The sequence below is a fragment of the Parus major genome, chromosome Z (assembly GCF_001522545.3).
Source record: "Parus major isolate Abel chromosome Z, Parus_major1.1, whole genome shotgun sequence".
Lineage (NCBI taxonomy): Eukaryota > Metazoa > Chordata > Aves > Passeriformes > Paridae > Parus > Parus major.
Window position 1 is genome coordinate 61,727,922 of NC_031799.1, and position 19,080 is coordinate 61,747,001.

General features: G+C 39.9%; 2 protein-coding genes across 4 annotated transcripts in view; both read left to right on the forward strand.

The window, feature by feature from the left end:
* Positions 1 to 113: 113 nt before the first annotated feature.
* On the forward strand, positions 114 to 9,089 carry NMRK1 (nicotinamide riboside kinase 1). 2 transcript variants are annotated; one of them, XM_015652497.3, is made up of 9 exons: positions 114 to 489; positions 2,375 to 2,434; positions 2,850 to 2,940; positions 3,600 to 3,648; positions 5,044 to 5,206; positions 5,286 to 5,357; positions 6,316 to 6,425; positions 7,381 to 7,470; positions 7,823 to 9,089. In XM_015652497.3, the coding sequence occupies exons 2-9, from the start codon at positions 2,406 to 2,408 to the stop codon at positions 7,825 to 7,827; spliced, it is 609 nt and encodes a 202-aa protein (XP_015507983.1). In that variant the 5' UTR covers positions 114 to 489; positions 2,375 to 2,405; the 3' UTR covers positions 7,828 to 9,089. The 2 variants fall into 2 exon arrangements, with proteins under 2 accessions (XP_015507983.1, XP_015507982.1); XM_015652496.2 differs by lacking the exon at positions 114 to 489 and adding an exon at positions 493 to 576.
* Positions 7,884 to 19,080, forward strand: part of CARNMT1 (carnosine N-methyltransferase 1) — a 26,169-nt gene continuing 14,972 nt past the window's right edge. The window contains exons 1-3 of one of the 2 annotated variants that reach the window (XM_019009207.2): positions 7,884 to 7,973; positions 16,381 to 16,576; positions 17,548 to 17,711. In XM_019009207.2, the coding sequence (XP_018864752.1) occupies positions 7,936 to 7,973; positions 16,381 to 16,576; positions 17,548 to 17,711 (398 nt within the window). In that variant the 5' untranslated portion in view covers positions 7,884 to 7,935. Of the gene's footprint in view, positions 7,974 to 13,429; positions 13,887 to 16,380; positions 16,577 to 17,547; positions 17,712 to 19,080 lie in introns of those variants that run through there. The other variant, XM_015652495.3, reaches the window with a different exon arrangement.

A 19,080-nucleotide genomic window follows, 5' to 3' on the forward strand; every position in this document is an offset into this window, starting at 1 on the left:
CCCCCCCGGCCCCGGGCAGCACGCCGCCAATCAGCGCGCGCGCCGCGGCTCCAGGCCCCGCCGCTTCCCGCTCCGCGCTCTCCCCGGCCGGAGGAGCCGCCCAGGCGGCGGGGCCGGGCCGGGGCCGGGCGGCCCGAGGGAGGCGGGGTGGCCCCGGCAGCTGAGAGGGGGCTTCTCCTGAGAAGTGGGCCGGAGTGTCGTGTGCGCGGTGCCGCCGCCCTGCTCGGAGGTGGGCGCGCCTCGGACAGCGCCGTCAGGGCACGGACGAGGCGGGCGCTCCGGAGCCTTGCTGGCGGGAAGGATGTGCTCCTAGCACCCTCGCGGCGTGCTCCAAGTGAAGTGCGAGCTTCGGAGGCGCTGAAGTGTTGGAGCTGCAACTGGTGGAAGCGAGGCCGGGAACCTCCGCCAGCCCCGCTGTGTGGGCCCGTTCCCGTGAGAGACGGTCCCGGTCCGGGTCCGGGTGTCCCCGTGCGTGGGAGCTTTGCCGCGGTATGCCCTTAAAAATGGGGTGACAGCAGTGATGTGCGAGCGTTGTCATGGGTTTGTGCTCTATTTAAAGAGCCAAACTGACCCAAGGTAGAGTAGTTTAGGATTTCTTTGTAGCAGCCTTTGTGACAAATTTGCTTTTGAGATTTATTTTACACATTAGTTAGGGCGACAGAAGAGTTGGTGTGGTTTTTTATGATGGTAATTTTTGCCATAGACTGGGATTAATTTGCATGTAGACAATGACATAAATGAAAGTCCAAAGGTGAACGTGTTTGTCCGATTTGTTGCATAACATCCTTTGTGGGACAAAGGGTAATCATCTGCAACACGAAACTACTGGCGATTTTTTAGAAAAGAGGTTTTTTATCTTATTTTTAAGTAGCCTGAATATCATCACTTCTTAAGACCATATTATCTGTCTTCTCTCTTTGCACTGATAGCCTATACTATAAGAATTCAATGCATCACTGAATCTGAAAATTATAATATCCTTAGAAAACCAATGTGTACTAACTTAAAAAACTTGCAAATGCCAACTACTGTGGATAAGCTGCACCTCTGCAAAGCAATAAGGGTGATGGCTTGGACTAGTCAATAGGTCTTTTGCTGTGCTTTTTTAAACATAACCGTATATTAAAAAGCATGTGAAGATCATATCGCACACATGTGAAACAGTGGAACTTCTAGTCCTTACACCAAATGCAAGAAGATGTATTGCAGGTTCCTCATGTATCTAAAGTTTACTTTCACAGAAACAGTGTGGATTTTTTCATACTGATGCATTGTACCAGTCCTTTTACTAGTATGGTACAGATACTTGTTTGTTCAAGGCAGGGAGAATTTTACCTGCCAGTCTTTTCAGGTCTTAGGTGACATAGGTTTAAATGTGACCTAGGAGGACAGAGCAGATGAAAAAAGGTGTTTGCGTGTGGTTAAATTGATGTGTGAAACTAAAAAACATTGTTACCCCTCTGTCTTCACAGAACTGTTTTTCAGCTGCAGTGTTTTTCTGGGAAAGCTCGCTATGTACTCTGCAAGCACACATTCCAGAAGAAAGATCAGGGGAAAGAGCTGGGACAAGGCAGAATTGTGTCTCCTGGCAGCTCTGACTACTGAAACTGTTCAGGCAGTCAGGGCCTCAGAGCTGGTGGGATATGGTGGTAGCAGCAGGGATATGGTGGTCAAATTAACCTTTAGAGTTTACTCTTTGATCTTTTCAGCGGAAAATCAATTGCTACCTAGTCCTTCTCAATGCTAAGTTAGCTAGGATGGCTTAAACTGTTCTTACAGTAGTTTTAATGCTTCCAGATTAATCTGGTGGAGCAGGGGAGGAGGATTTGTATGGTCTGTGCTGTTAATACCTTCAGAAAGGCAGTGGTGAATTACACAGTGAATATTACATTGATGAAACCAGGTTCATAAGAGTTTCTGAACATAGTCTTTGTTACTAATCTTTGTGAAATTTTTAAACATCTTTCTCCTCAGCATGCCAATTGCTTCTTTCTTAATGATTTTGTTTGTTTTGCTGCAACAGCTTCTGTTTACCTAGTCTTTTTTATATTGCTAATGCTTGAGCTAGTGATTGTGCTTTTCTTTAGGAACTTGTATGATATTAATATCATTAGAACTAAGTCTCATAGAGTTCTTTTCAAATTATTAAAATACTGTCAAAAGTAAAGTACATTGGGATTTTTGATGGGGCATATATACTGCAGGTTTTTTGTTAGCGTTAGAGCAGCTGAGATTCTGACTGTACCTTTGCAAAAAGAAAAATGATAGACAACAGGAGAGAAAATAAATAATCTGTATAATTGGTCTTTCTTAATACCATAGTTGCCTTCTTGTTCCTGAAATAAGATTTTTCACTGGCTATTGTTTTTGACAGTAAAAAGGAAGAACTGAGGAGAAAACAAAGTATGAAAGTATTGGTTATTGGCCTTGGGGGGTAAGTTATAAAAAATTAAATTTCCTCTATATATTAAGACTAGTCTTCTTCTCAGAATGATGTGATGCAATTTCTGTTTTTGAATATGTATTTTTTTGAAACTGGATTACAAATGCAACATATAATTGTATGGTTTTATAGCATATAACTCCTAAGAAATTGTTCTGTGTTTGTTGGAGATCTCAGGTGCAGGTTTCTTTTTTGGCACTGCTTGATTTACTGTACTGATTATTGAAAACTGTTAGAACATGGTAGAAAATTTCTAGAGGTAGAGAGTATTTAATGTGATTAAAATTTGGGAGAGGTTGTATTGTTTCTTTGTGTATAATTATATAGAAATTTATGTGTAAGGTTGTACATATGTTTAAAAGATTAGTTTTTGCTCTGGGGAACTTATTACCATGTTTTCTAACAGTGTAACAAATGGAGGGAAAACTACACTAGCAGAAAAACTTAAGAACATGCTTCCCAACTGTGGTATAATCTCTCAAGATGACTTCTTTAAGGTAACAGTTTTTATGGAAAAAACCTGGTAGGTAAAAGTAGGTTTGAGCGTATTTCAATTCTTTTTTCAGTTCTCCTATTGATGAACTTTTAAAATTGGTGCTGCTTAAAGTAATGTTAAAGTAACTTAACGTAACTTTCATAAGAATCATAAAATGAGTGCTGGGGTAATTGAAATTTAAGTGACCAAACTACTGAGCATACTAAGCCAAAATAAATTTCCAGTCTTCTTTGCCACTCTTTTAAAATAAGACATGGGTGTATAATGGATGCATTTTTCAAGATCCTTTGTGTTTATGAGTTTAATGATACTTTCTTAAGCCTACACTACAACAATAAATAGTTCTTTGTCTCCTAAGTCAAAAAAGAAAAACAGTTTATGTGTTGATGTTGGGGATGTTTGTTACCAAAGGTTAAGGAGCTCTTAATTCTCAAGTAGAGCTCCAATGAACTTAAGTAATATGATACAGAGTGTTTGTTGTTCAAGATTAAAGTTTGTGTAGGGTATTTTAACAGTTGTTTATATTAGTTTAATGTTGAAGATAAATTTAACTAATTGTATACAAAAGTGTACAACCCTTACATTTATAACCAGAGTATATATATATCTCAGCATGGTCATAAAAACAACTTTGAAAAAATTGCATTTTTTCCCCTTCAGCCAGAGTCTGAAGTAGAAACAGATGAACGTGGATTTAAGCTGTATGATGGTCAGTAACTCTGATGCACTGCTTTTGAACATTGTACTGAAATTGTTGTGCTGAGCTTCAACACTTCTTCCACCCCATCCCATCGATCTGTCTCTTCCAAGCAAGGCAGTGAACAAGTGGTTGCTTCAGAGCAATCCTTCTCTTAATTTCATTCGGCTCGCTGAGATATTTTAGAAAACTTGCTTAACTAGTAAATAGCTCAAGCTACTGCTTGACTTTTCCTTTTCTCTTTTGAATATTTTCCTTTGTTTCTTCACTTGTCTCTGGTTTACTAGCATATGGTGCTGTTCCCTTAAAAGTCTTGGCTTGCAGTACGGTCATAAGCTTAATCTCATTGCTTGGTAATGGCTCTTTTTTTCTCCACCTTTGCTAGTGAACTCATGGGATATCACTGTTGGGTTTTCTAAGTCAGTCAAAACTTGGGTCTGTCCTGACACCTTTATTTCATGTCAGATCTCACATGAAGAACATATATTTTTAAGTTCATGATTAATACTGGCTCGATTTATTCTTAGAGATTTCTAGACCCAGATACACTTTCGGTATTTTGCATCAGGTCATATCTGCTTGTAGACAGTTGCTTGTTTAGTAGCTAATCTCTGTTGATACTTTGTGATCACAAAAGGAATCGCTGAGAATATTGGTCAGACCCTTCAGTAGTGCCTGAAAACTGGTGATTACCAGCTATGCAGTCTTTGGCTCGACTTCTAGCCTTCATGTAAATGGAATGTGAAACTGGAGGGATGAAATGGGCATTCTTATTCAAATATCCAGGTTTAATGCTGCTCTTAAAAGCTCTTTAGAAACGTGTTTGCTGTTACGGTATCCAAATGCTGCCTTATTTCTAGCTCTCAGTACTTCCTCAATATATTCTTGTGTGTCTGCATACAAAAACAGGTATTACATTGTGCTGTTTTGTTTTTGTACACCATGCTCCTTTAACTCTCTCTATGCCCATCTAATGAGCCTTATAAAAAACCCAAAGCAAAAAATGTTGAGCGTCCACTCCCGCTTCTGAAATTGACAGAAGGGTTGAGGTCTCAGGGTTAGTAAATTTTTACAAGTTTTGTGAAAGCAGAGAGCATTCCATGAAGTTTGTGTCATGAAGTGAAAAGCTATGAATTCCGTTCAGACAATATTAGATGCCATAAATTTTGGAGAGACTACACTCAACAGGAATACCCTAATCCTGGTGCAAGCTTTGGTTTTGGGAAATCAGTAGTAAACAGAACTACGGATATAATTTTTGGGCTAATCTTGTTCCCCTTCATTTAAATTTGTATGTGGATTATTTGATTCTTATTGATTAATGTAGGGGTACTTAAGGGTTCTGGTTTTTCCTTTTTATTCTTTGTTTATTCTTGTTAAGGGATGGTTAACTTTGTTTTCATCTAGTACTTGATGCCCTCTATATGGATGAAATGGTGGCAAGTATTCACAATTGGATGAAAAGCCCAGCAAGCTCAGGTTTGGTGGCAGAAGAAACACAGGATACATGGGACAAACTGAAGAACGTTTATATTTTGATTGTTGAAGGCTTTCTCCTTTACAATTATGAGTAAGCAGTAATATGTAACCTGGTAAATTAAAAGCTACTGTAAAATGGAAGAAGGAACTAAATCTTGTTGTTGTCTTAGGCCACTTAATAAACTATGGAATAGAAGATATTTTTTAACCCTTCCTTATGAAGAGTGCAAAAGGAGAAGGAGGTAAGATTATTGACTTACTGTTTAAAAAGAGTCACTGCACCCCCTGAAGTATTCCTTTTGAGCTAGCTTTTCTTCAGTGCTTGCAAATTGTAAGCTGTTAAGATCATCTATCCTCTGTTAGTTTGAGGTTTGGTTGGTTGGGTTTTTATTTTAGAGCATGTGGTTATTAAAGTATTTAGTGTTTTACAAACACTAAAAAGAGAATTTCTTGTCCTGATTAATTATTTAATTTCTGATTACATATACGAGTAAAACCATGCTTAAAATGAGAAATGTTTTAAAAAAAATACTACGCACTCTTGGTTAAATGCATTTAATTGATGATTATTGTTAGAGTAATGATGTTCATGTGTGGGTTTTGTGTATGGTTTTTTTTAGACTGTCCATTAATTTTATGGTGGATCTAAAGTATATTACAGAACCAGTGTCTGGCTTGCCTCTAGATTTGGAGCAATACTGTGTGCTTGGAATAATATACGTGCACAAAGTCAGAATCTGCTGGCTGAGTGAAGATACCAACTGGCTTTGGTTGATATCACTTTCTTGGTTTCTTACTAGACTCACCTAAGACTTTAGTGTCTAGAATGGAATAATAGTCTAGGCTAAACAACTATCATTTAAAGCTTGAGAAATCTGTATACCTAATAAAAAGTGAAAAAGTAGCTTATTTTGGTAATAGTGTCAATACACCTTAATTTATCTGTAATACTTCTGCAGTTAAAAACCCCAAACTTTCACCTTATCTTAAATGTGGTTTGATTGGCAGAAATTGATAAGGTAGCAAAAGACAGCAGAAGTTCATATCACAGATTGAATTAAAACAAAGGGGCCTTCTTGGCTTCGTCAAGAATACAGCCAGCTTTTCTTTTTTTATTTTGGATAAAAGCTATTATTAAACCAGCTGACACTAGAGGAGAATATAAAACTTATATGGGAACACATATGTATTTTTGTGTAGCACCAGAGTCTATCAGCCAGCAGATACACCAGGGTACTTCGATGGACATGTGTGGCCTATGTATTTGAAATATAAAAATGAATTGGAAGAGAATGCAAGTATGCAAGTTGGTATGGTATCCTTAATTTTAAACTTATAAAATGCTTAAGTGTGGCACTTGTGCAGGTTTTGTTGAATTGTGGGACTTTTTTAAATGGGGGCAAGATTTTCTTCAAATGTTTTTGTAGCACTCTAGTAGGTTTTGATGTTTCTGTTGGTTTATATGTCAAGCCTATAGGGCTTTTGTTTTTGTTACTTAATAATGAAAATTAGGAAGTCAAAAAATGGAAATCTTCTGATCACTAATTAAGTCCACTTAACAAGATACCTTGTTAAGATAACACACATATGTCTAAATATTCTGAGACGATAGCTGATGCACTGGCAGAGTTCTTCAGAAAATAACTGAAATCCTGGTTAGATCTTGTAATACGCTGAAGATACTTTCTAGTGCTGACTTGTCACACTACAGCCACCAGTTGTGCATGACAAGTGTCAAAGCTGGGTGAACTGTTGGGGCAGTGTCACACATTTGTGTGATGTTCTCACACCGCTCTTGGACTACCTGCTTCTGGAGTGGGGACCAGAGGGAAAAGAAGGGAAGTTGGATGGCTGCTTCATCATTAGCACACTGCTTCTTGCTGTGCAGTAAAAATAAGAGCTGCAGTGCTCTTCCAGAACTTACTGAAAGGCTGAAACTGAGGAACCTGAAATTATCTACTGCACAGAAACCTTTTTGCCAAATTATTCCATGGTTCCACTGTCCTCACATAATTACCATTAGGCTTATGGAGATTTTATATCACAAAAAAAGTAAATTAATTATTAACTAGAATACTTTTCCATTATGTTGTTTTTTTTAACATGTAAAACAAGTTTGGGGAAGGTAAAAGGGGGAAGTGCTGTTCTTAGTTTTTATTTTTTTCTTCTCTTCTGGTGGCATCTATAGGAATACTGAAAACTTTGCCAGTTGCCATTACAGATAGCTGGTATATAACTCATGAACACTTCTTTTTTCTTCCTCAGATTATTTGGATGGAACAAAATCTCAAGAGGAGCTTTTATCCTATGTGTATAGTGATATAATACAGGAATTAAACAAGCTGAGGGAAGAAAGTAAGTAATGTTACTGGAAATTGAATCTATGTGTCCCATTCCATGTTAACAAGAAGTTAATATTTTTATCTGAAAATACTACAAGATTTATATAGGTCTATATTACTTTGTGTGCTACAACACCATGTTTGCTCATTACTCTGAGTCAACTTCAGTTAGAACTGAGTTCCTTGAAATGGGATGTTTTAAGATCATAGTTGAATCCACTGTATAAAATTATAATAAAAAACAGGGAAGAGAAGGAATATGGGATAAAATATCAATAAAAAGTGTTGGTGGAATTACTTTCTGATATACACCAATGTCACTTGCAAACACTACAGGTTAGATATGTACTTTGTATTTATTTTAGATTAGCAGGTCACAGCATGATAACGTAGAAAGCCTGGATTCCATTTGACATGAATTGAAAACTCCAAGACTGTCATACCTGGCCAGCCAAACAACTGAGAAAATGCTGTGTGTATGACCATAATGCTACTTCACATAATACAAGAGTTTTTGTAAGTAATTATTAACTCTCTCTCAGGAATGGAGACAGGGACTCCATTTAGGAGTATGAGCAGTGGGTTCTTTGAAATTCCTTTAATCAGTCCTGCTTTGGCTGAGCTTTAAATCTGATTGAATGTTAACATTTTAAAGAATATGAAGATTTTCGTGCACAAAACTAAACCATAAAGTTTATATAAAGATGCACTTCTGTTCGATTAATAAGCATATCTGAGCATGGATGATTGCTATTTGAAATGATCATATAAGAATGACAGCGATTGTCTCTAATATTTTTAGGTATTTTTATGATAAACATGCTTAGAGGAACTAGCTGTGTAAGTTTATGTGAGTCGTTATGCTGCTTATTTAGTAACTGATTGAATACATCACAGCTAAACTTATTTAGACTTGATAAATATTCTCTGGTGTTTGCACAGTAATTTTTGTGTTGTGTATTGTTTAGAGCAGTTGGGAATAGATGTTAAGAAAATGGAAACAAACCTGAAGAGATCTCGGATTGTTGGAAAAAGATGGGGAAATAAGATGTAGAGAACAGAGATGGATATCATTAACAAGATATAATACATATATTCTGCAGAGATTGACTGGGATGGCACAGATAGCTAGACAATAAATCCATGCTTCAGGGTAGAGGAAGGAGAGAAGACATAATTGTTATTAATATTTGTAACTAATGTTGAAAGTGCAATGAAACTCAAATGCTGTTAATTAAATGTTCAGAAAACAGGAATGCTAAACAAATGTGAAAGCTTTGTTATAGAATTTGTGTATATGTATCTACACAAATTAGGAAATGGGATTATATTTTGTTGCTGAATAAGTAATGTATTAACTCTTATATTTTCTAGACAATATGTTGCATTTTTATTAGCTAAAATAAAAATAAATCTACAGACATGGAAAGCAAAGGGTGGATTATATTACTTGATATGTGACAGCTGAACTGGTCAGTGATTGAAATGTATTACTTTATTGTAAAAGTCCTAAATCTATGTAAAAGAAAAAGATGTTATCGGATTACAGCTGTGTTTAGCCGTGTTTAAAACAAAGTGCTTCCAAATATAATTTTGTATTATTATTTTGCACTAAAAATACTTCATCTTGCATTTGCTCATATGCTGTTGTTATAAATGCAAAGGCAAATATTGATTTATAAATGAAAAGAAAGATTTATTAATGAACAACGGAAAGCAACAATGATAAAATACCACAATAAAAATAGTCAGCGCAGCGCTGGGTGGACAGGGTCTACACCAGAGGTATAGGTTTCCCAAATCCACGTCTGAGGGTTTCCAGGCTTGGGTTTTTATAGAGATTTTATGTCCTTGGGCTAAAATTCCAAGCAGGTTCCATTCACCAAGTGTCCTTGATGGTCAAGAGAATAGATTTCCTGGCTTGGAATAATAGAGTCAACTGAGGTTTGGGCCGGGTCTCCTCATATGCAAAGGAGACTCTATATGTATTTCAACTGGTTTCATCAGGGCAGGGTAGTGGAATCCGGGCTGGCACAGATGGGTATCTGGGCCGTGTTCTTCTCTTTTGTCATTTCTGATTGCTCCTTCCTCTCCCGGTCTGACAGGTGGGGTGTTCAGGTCCGGTGGTGATCGTCTTGTTGGAGCCTGTCTCTTTGTCACTTGATTGCTCTCTACAGAAATCTGTAGGGCGTTGCTTGGGTCCGGAGGTTGGTGATTCTCTGAGCTGGTTCTATTGTGTCCTTGATGGCCCTCATCTTGTCAGTCTTATCTGAGTAGATGGGTTTTTCCTGAGTTGGTTATCTTGATTGCTGGTGGCAATCTGTCCTTTTTCCAGCAAGGGGTTTTTTTTCTGACCGGACCCGGAGCAGGGGGGGGGTTCTTTTTACATTTTATATTACACTTTATTACAAACATATTTCTTTTATATCTTTCCGAATTTTTAATCCATGCAATAATTTATCACACTGTGATGGTCTGTCTGACTGTAAACTGTATCTTTGTTTTTGTTTCCTTTTAGAAAGGGTACAGTTGCATGAGATTAACTAATGCATGGAATGGTTGTGGTGGGCTGACCTTGGCTAGCTACCAAAACTGCTCTATTACTTCCCCCTCCTCAACAGGAGAGGGGAAAAAAATGCAATGGATTTGCATCTTGACTCATGTGTCAAGATAAGGACGGGAAGATCACTCAGCAGTTACTTACATACAGTCAAGACAGACATGGTTTGGGGAAATTATTTTTATTTACTGCCAATAAAATCAGAAATAATGAGAATAAAGAACAAATCATAAAATACCTTTCCCCCACCCCTCCCTTCTTCCTGGGCTTGACTTCCCACACGAATTCTCTACCTCCTGCCTCCCAGCTGCACTAGTGGGTGGGGCTCGTGTTGCTCCTTCCTCTTCACAGTCCTGCTCCAAGGTGGGGTCCCTCCACCTGCTCTGTGGGGTGATTCAGTAGAGAGAATGGAATGAACAATGGTATCACCTGACTTTACTCTCAAGTAGTCCAACATTGGTGCTGTGGCAAGGAGCTCAGTTTTGTCTGATCCTCCTACAGGGAAAAAATGGTAAATGAGCTCCAGTGCAGATCTATGCATTTGTGGTATAAATCATTATTAGAATATACATGAACTGAACTTGTGCTTCAGCATCTTGTAGTAAGAGCTCAGGGCATAGATCTTTCACAATTCTTCTGTAACCATGCCACAGCTGGGAGCTGCATAAATTTTTTTAAATTTTGTTTTGTTTTGTTTTTTGGCAAACAAAATGGGTGATCTTACATGGCTTCTGTGTAAGACCAGTGGACCTATGTTTTCAGAGCTGAGCAGTTCTGGTTTCTACATTTAGAGGAAGGCCATAGTGGAGTTAAAAGAGGCCAAATGACTTGACTAAATGTCAAGGGAATGTAGAAGCTGCTTTGAAAGGAGAGACTGAAAATGGTGGGACCACTCACTGTGGAGAGAAGACCAAGGGGAAAATGGGCCATTGTTTACAACATCTTGAAAGCTGTGAGTCAAGTGGATGCAGAACTGGTATTCACTAAATTTTACAAATACTAGTCTGGAGGGCACTTTTTCATTTGAAATAGATGGACCAATTTATATTAATGATATTTCACATGGATAGAGATGATACTTTATGCAGCAGACACTGACCTTCTGAGATGTAATGCCAAAGGTGGATGGCAGGACCAGCAAGTTCAAAAGGGATGCAGAAGGTTCATTGACACTTCACCCATAAGAAGTAATTAAAAAAGAAAAAAAAAATGGAAGCAGTGCTTTATCATGGATGGACTGTAGAAACTGACCAGGCTCACCTGATGTGCCCAGATTATGAGCTCTTGTCAGTTGCTGCAAAAACTCAGCCATAAAAGATAATGAACTCTTCTGAGTCTGTTTGGTGGATAAAGTATTTCAGGTGCCATTATAAAAGCTTGTAGAGCTGGCCTGTAATGTGGCATGTTGGCAGAATGCTTTTGGTTTGAAGATGATACAGCCCTTGACAGAAAAAATCTCTTTTTTGTCTAGTTTGCTCTGGTGAATGCCTTTTGATTGCCAGGGCTGTGAAGTGCATGGGGAGACCTGCATGATAGAAGCCTGTGGTTCTTTAGCAAATAGGTAATTTTCTGGAAGTGGTGTCATCTGCTGGCAGCAGTTTTGGGCTGTCACAGCTGAAAGAAAGCTTTGCTAAGTGTCTTGCATATATTCAGAAATGTGGAGTGATAGAGGTGGTGGTGTCCTATAAAAGGCCAATGGCTTTTGTATAAAGACAGAAATAAAAGTATATTATTAGTTTGATATTTAGAAAGTTGTTTTCTGATGTGAAAATAACACAACATGACAAGTCATAAACACAGATGTAGTAGGAACAAACCTTTTATCTCTCAGAGCTTATGGTTCCCACTCTATCATTCTAAGTCTAAAAGCTGAATTTCTTTCTAGACTTATGTATCATTGATTCAGATGCTGGTTTTATCACACACAAGGTGTATCCTAATTTACATACCCACTTGGTATGTAAATCACTGTAAATCAGACTCTTCTGTCCATCAAACTGAGTATGTCTGGTTTCTCTCTGTCATTCACTGCCTGGTCAGTTACTGTAGTTACAAGAGAGTAGGAGCAGCCCGAGAGTAAAGTGAAAGTCTTTATTTTAGGAAGCTGATGCTCCTACTTCCACAGAGAAGTTAATGTGCCAAAATGTGGGAACTGATAATGGTCAAATAAAATATTTTTAGGCTTCAGGCATTAGCTTGAGCTTGTGTGAAACTAAGTGACACAACTTTCTCACTCTGGCCTGAGAAATCATAAGGAGGAATCCAAACAGTCCTTGGAGAAGGAAAACAACCTCTGCAGGTGTTGTTTGTCACCTTGTTGTTTTCTTGCAAGAAACGGTCAAGGGGTGGTGTTCCTAACTGTCCAGTGATGGTGGTGTGTTTTTTGTGGATGACCAATGAGAGGTTTATCTTTTGGACCTTCTCAGAACTCTCTATAAAACAAGATATAGAAGAATAAAACTTGCTCCCTTGTGCAACCAAGCTAAGAGTCTGTGTTGTACTTTTGCTGTTCCTAATATAGTGCAATGCCAAAAACCTTTCCTATTCCTGTTGCATTACTTGGATTTGTAAATTACTGCCCCTGTCTTTAGACAAACAGGAGGTATGGTAGTGCTCTTAGTTTTTAAGACTGAGGGGACAGGCCCTTACAAATGAGGTATCAGGCTTGTATCAGCCACCTCTTCTCAAAGCACAGTGGAAAGATAAAAGGTGTGGCTTGCTGCGTGATACGGTGTCTGCACCTGGTCGAACAAGTTTTGTCAGGTGTAGGAGGATATGCCTATCATCCAGGCCAAAGTCTGTTGTGGGGGGAAATCTAGTATTTAGTGACTGACGTATGGTTAGACACCTTGCTTTTCCCTCCTCATAGCTGGTCCTTGCCCACCCTCCCAGGAAACATCACCCATCTTCGGTTTGTCGCAGAGTGTGAAGTAGTGCCTCTTATAGTTCAGTGACCTCGCTGCCCTGGCTGCCGGGCCAGCGGGGCTGGACGTGTACCTGACTCCAGCCTGGAGCGGGCAGCTGGGCGGAAAGTCGGGGTTTGCGAGCCGAGCCGGTCCTTCCTGTGCCCGGGTACCCCCGAGGGGCCCGGCGGCTGGGCATCCTCCCTCGGTACGCTTGGAGTCTTCATCGGGGAGCCCCGCCGTGCCGCTTCACACGGCGGGGACAGGCACCACGCCACGGGCAGTGTCCCCTGCGACACCAGCCGGCTCGGGAGCGCTGTGCCAGGCTCTGCCCCCCATCCCTGTGACACCGGCTCGGGAGCTCGGGAGCGCTGTGTCAGGCTCTGCCCCCCATCCCTGTGACACCGGCTCGGGAGCGCTCTGCTCCCCATCCCTGTGACACCGGTTCGGGAGCTCGGGAGCGCTCTGCTCCCCATCCCTGTGACACCGGCTCGGAACGCGGGCCCCCATCTGCCGAGGTCGAGTGCCTGGCCCTGGCCCCGCCCCCTCTCGCGATACCCTCCTGCGCCGGGCCGGAAGGGTAGCGGTGCGCGTGCGCGCCGGCTGTGCCCGCGGGCGCAGGAGGGCGCGGGGTATGTCGGCCACGTGCGCCGTGTCCCGGAAAGCGCCGCTGCCAAGGCCTCGTCCCCAGGGCGAGAGGGAGCCGCCCGCCAAGGTGATGCGCAGGGGGCTGCGGCGAGGCCGCGAGGAGGAGCGGGAGCAGCTGCCGTGGTCGGGAGAGACCGCGAGCGGCATGGGCGCTGAGGCCGAGACGGAGCAGGCTGCACCGCTGAGCGACGAGCGGCGGAGGCGGCAGCCTCTAGAACCCAGGGCGCTGACGACGGCGTCGGCCAGGGCGGTGGAGGAGGAGGAACGTCTGGAACGGGAACACTTTCGGAGGATCATCAACGCTTTCCGATATTACGGGTAATTAAGGCCTGTCCCCTGGGCGTGGGGCCCTGCGGAGGTCTCTCCGCTCGCCGAGCGGCCTCCGCAGGGTTCGCAGCGGCCCCGGAGCCGGGCGCTCTGCGAGCGGCGCCTCCCGGTCTGCGCTCCGTGCGCAGCACCGCGCAGGGCCCCGAGTCGGGAAGGGGCGTCTACACCCCTTTCCTTTGGGGAAACGCGCAAAGGCGCTTTGTTGCCTTCTAGTTTGAGAGAGTAAAAGAAATCATCGAGCCTGAAAAGTGTGTCTTGAGTATCTTTTAGGAGAGAGAATGCTCTTAAGACACTGTAAAGCCTTCGAAACAATAGTGTCTCCTGCTGGCAAAGAAATACGAAATGGTGTTTCGATTATGGGTGGAAATTCTTGAAAGACATTTTACTTTGTAGAAGAGGTAAGAACTATTTCTAGGGGTAGCGGATGACGTTTTTTATTACATCCGTTGGATCAGAAGGGGATTTGCTGGCTCCATGGGAATGAGCTAGCGGTGGTGTGGACATCTGGTTTTAGGACTGAATCCGTTTGGTAGACGAAGAAGCAAGTTACTCGTATTGCAAGGTAATGGAGCCAGGCTGGAAAAGTCCAGTCCTCATCAGTATTTTGGTCAACCATTTCCTGTTTCTAGGTTTGGAAGGCAGGTTTGTACTTCAGCTAATGAAGCTCCATCACGTGGCTCATCACTAAGTGCTAGACCCTTGTCAATGTAGCACAAGCATAATATGTACATGGTAGTGAGGTTCTTGGTAGGAGTGGGTGATATTTATATAACTTCTTCTGTTTGAAGTTCTTCCGTGTAAGTTTGATTTGTTTTCCAGGACAAGTGTTTGAGCAGGTGGTTGGTCAGAATGAGTCTTCGATGTCTCTTCCATTGTATATTCTGTAATTCAGTTGCACATAGCAAAGACCTAGTTAGTTAAGAGTGTCTAATACCAGTTGCTACTACTGCAGTTCTGACTCGTAATTTATTTATATTAGTGATATAATCGTAACCTTAGGCCTTAGAAGCTGGGAATGTCTTTCTCAGACTTCTGTTGAGCTGTAGCTTTGGGTTGCTTTTGAATGCTTGTTTCAGTAAAAAGAAAAGGATGTGACTCAAATTTCCAGTACAGAAATTCACTGAAATTACCTCTGTCTCAAAAAAATAATTCAAAATTTAGATGAAATTGCTTATCTCGAAACTTAATAAATGGAATTTTTGTTTGCTTATACAGATATTTTCAGTTAACTTGGAAACATCTCTATGATTAAGAAAGTGACACATTTTCAGATGAGTCCAGGTCTTGTTCTTGTCTTCTAGACATAAACAGAGATAACTTCATTATTTGTAGTTTTTCTGATTTCAGTGAATTACTTGTTCTGCTAGATGGTTGTGATTTGGCATAAAAGGGTGAAGAGTGAGGTTCAAAGGTTTTTTGCAGATAAACCTTTCCAGGAAGATGTTGAGCTAAGCTGTTGTACTTTCTGTAAAGCATCAGTTTGTTTTCTCATGTTTATTTTCTTTTTCTTGTCCTTGAATGTAATTTTAAACCAGTGTAGCTGTTGCAGTGAACAAGCCCTTCTCAGTAACACATGAATGAGATATTACCTGTTCAAATTTCCAGAATGAAGTTGTAACTAAAATGCCAGCAATTGCAGCTGTCTCTCATAATGGCTAGTTTTTTCAGTTTTGTGCTGCTGTGTATTGACACAAGGCTTAGGAAACTTCTGAACACCTGAAATTATTTGGTGGTCAAAAGGGTCAGTATCTCTTACAGAATTCTCTCTCTAGAGTCATCATGACTGCGCTTTTATATAGCAATTGTACTTCTGTCAGTTTTTACAGCAATCAAATCTAGCAAAATCTAGGAAGAGTCACCATTTTTATGAAACTTTTATCGTGGAGGAGTGGAAAATTATTTTTAGCTTCAATCAGTCACATGATCATGTTCACAGTACTTATGGGGAATATGCTGTTGAAAAAAGGTAGCTTAGTATCTTCATGTGGCTGCCAGAACTCTGGTATAAACCAGCTGAGACTTTTACAGTTCTCCTGAAAGCAATAGATTTTGAGTATCCTAATTCCCACACCACATCTTGTTGTTTCTGTAACTGAAGCTTACCATTGCATTCAGATTAATTCAGTTTAAATTGGATTTGTGAAACAGACCTGGGAGATGGATGGCTGTTAAGTTTCAGAGATCCATGTGTCAAGGTAGTGATCACCTGCTCTGGAAATGAGTGGCTGATGTTGAAACGGAAAGGAGGAGAGAAGAGTCCTCTTAAACTGGAATGTATTAGCATAGAGTGGTAATGTAGAACTAGAGGTTAAAAAAAAAATTTGCTTAAAAAGTTCTAGAAAACTTGTTTTCTGGTAGGGAACTACAAAGTCCGGTCCCTTTCTTTGTATAAAACAAAATTAATAATTGTAATTGGAACAGCTTAGAGTGAATTATTTACCTGTGTGTATATTGCTTCTAAATATTTAAAACTTTTGCTTTTTAGAACGAATATGCATGAACGAGTGAACAGAACAGAGAGGCAGTTTAAGTCTCTCCCAGCTAACCAACAGAGTCTTCTTCCTCAATTTCTTCCTCACCTTGACAAGATTCGGAAGTGCATTGATCATAATCAAGAAATACTACAAACCATTGTGAATGACTGTGTTCATATGTTTGAAAATAAGGAATATGGAGAAGATGTATGTTAAAAATGGACTTTTTTCTTGCTTCAAAATTAAATTCTGTATGCTTTGGGATTTTCTACATTTGTTTTTAATACCTCAAACCTCCAACTTTCTTTTCTTTTGCTTTCCTTGTTTTATTGTTTCCTGTTTGCACTTTTCTTGCTCTTGTCTTTCACATTTTGCAGAGCTGATCCTTAATGAAGCTGTTTGTTGTTAGTTCTGTTAGTTGCACTTACAAAAACTAACTGAATCTGACGAATCATTGTGAAAAACTAACTGAATCTGGCAAATCATTGTTTTCACTCCAGAGTTTAGCTTTACCCTGGTTACATTTTAAAATTATTTTTTTCTGTTACCTATATAGAATATAAATAATATTGTGTGTCTTACTGTAGGTTCTTGTATGTTACAACATTGTCAATTGGTTGCAATTCTAGATTGTAAGTATTTTTAATGTTATTTGTAAACACTTTTTTACTGCTTGACCTACTTTCTATAAAAAAAATGACACCAAGACTTAAAGGACTGAGAGAGATGGAAACTGAAGTCCTCCTTGGATACAGGCAAGATACAATAATGGGCAGCTGTAGTGTAAGCTTCTCAGTTTTGCCTTAATCAGTATCTAAGGGGATCCATTTTTCAGGGTAAGCAGTTCAGCCTTTGCACTGGGTCAGCCCTGATCCTTTCATGAATAAGGACTACCAGTTGTGCTTTGCTGTGTATCATTTTTTTGATGTGGAAAGTGAACTTTTGAACACCAAAGAGAGGCCAGCAAACTCATTTTGTTTAGGATATTAAGGTGGATTTTAGCCTGGGTCCCAGGAGTGAAAGGGAAGTGCTTTGTCAGCTGATACTCCCACCAGTTCTTGTAGCATGGCTTTTTTTTCTCTTCATGATTTGCTTCTCCTCCTCCCTCCCCCACAAGACTCCAGATACTTGGTATGTTTTCCATTAACTTTTTTTTTTTCTCTCTCCACTTTATTCAGGGAAGCGGGAAGATTACACCAGCTTCAACATTTGACATGGATAAACTAAAGTCCACATTGAAACAATTTGTGAGAGACTGGAGTGAAGAGGGAAAGTCTGAGAGGGATTCCTGCTACCAGCCAATTATTAGTGAAATTATAAAGAACTTTCCAAAAGAAAGATGGTATAGTGTCTTAAAACTTATATTTATATGGACTTACAGTGTTGCACAAATCTAAAACAGAGTTTATGGAGTAATGAAAAGCTTTGTTTCAAAAGTAGAGAATTTTTTATGAACTCAGTGGAATTTATTTTTCAATCAAGAAAGTTTTTATTTGTAATACAAGATGTTGGAAAAGAGTATATTCATAAGCTTCACAAAGTAATACCAGGTAAACCAGTAATTTTTTTTTTGTTGTTCTGCCACTGGGTGTTACAATATATGTAAATCTTTCAAGTAAGAGACTTCAGAAACTCAGTTGTGCTGAGTGAGGTAAGGTTTGCAGGTAAGCAGATTCTCAGAATGTGTCTGTGGTAGGTGAAAGGAAGGACTCCATGACAGCAGGAAGTAAGGCTTTCGTTCTTCATTGTGGAAGGAAGGAGGCAGACTTAACCTCTAGTGCAGTTGAGCTTAATTGCAGTAAGAATTTATTCTGAAATAGTAAAGTATAACCTTGGTTTCAGACAGCAGTTCTAAGACAATTCCTAAAAAAAGCTTAGTTGCACATGCGAGGGTCGCTTTGTAAATATTGCCTTATTTACAGTGCCAAACTAGTCATTGATGCAGGGGTTTTAGGTACTTTAGGAAGAGGTATACTGGTTAAGTCTTAGAAGGTTATAGTGCTATAAGAATTCCATGTTTATTGGTTCTTACTAATTAATCAACCCCATCATCTTAAAGTACATTTTAGAGTCTCTTCCACCAGCCATTTAGTTTCACTAGTAAAGACTGTAGTGGAAGAATGTGGAGTGTAGATGGTTTATATTTTGTCTTGAACTGACTTACCTAAAGATACATACACCTTTAAAAATGTTTTATCTGCAAGTGAACTTTCTGCAATTTTTCTAGCGCTAATAGTGCCCTATGTAAGATAAAAAATTGATTAAATACTGCGTGTGTACTCTGATAGTAGATCTATGGGAGAACTCACAGTTAGTTTTGCAATTGCTCCAAAGTAGCAATTCAGCTTTTTCTCTTATATGCTAGCTGCTAATGGGTTTTGGTTATGGAAGAGGTAGTTTATGTCAGATCTAAAGAGATTCATGACTGAGGCTTGAAAAATCTTGACTTTTACATTTGTCATCCATGAACTCTTACTTCAAAACCTTCAGCTGATATTAGGAGGCAACATGTGGTAACAGATGGGGTAAATCTGAAGTTGAGAGCTTTGTGCTTCTTTACAGGGAATTCTTGTGGTAGTTGTCAGACAAAACTATTGTGGCAGAACATTGATTCCTATTGTGGTGGCTCTGAAGTACAATTTGAGTTTTATTTTGTCTCTGCTGTAATCTCAGTACATTGCTGTACAGATCAAACATCTCGGCCACAAGTT

Excerpts from the sequence above, each read along its gene's own strand:
- NMRK1 (XM_015652496.2), top strand. The coding sequence starts at position 521 with ATGTGCGAGCGTTGTCATGGGTTTGTGCTCTATTTAAAGAGCCAAACT. Across the intron at positions 2,435-2,849 it reads TTGGTTATTGGCCTTGGGGG|TGTAACAAATGGAGGGAAAA; the intron begins GTAAGTTATAAA and ends GTTTTCTAACAG. Across the intron at positions 5,207-5,285 it reads TTTCTCCTTTACAATTATGA|GCCACTTAATAAACTATGGA; the intron begins GTAAGCAGTAAT and ends TTGTTGTCTTAG.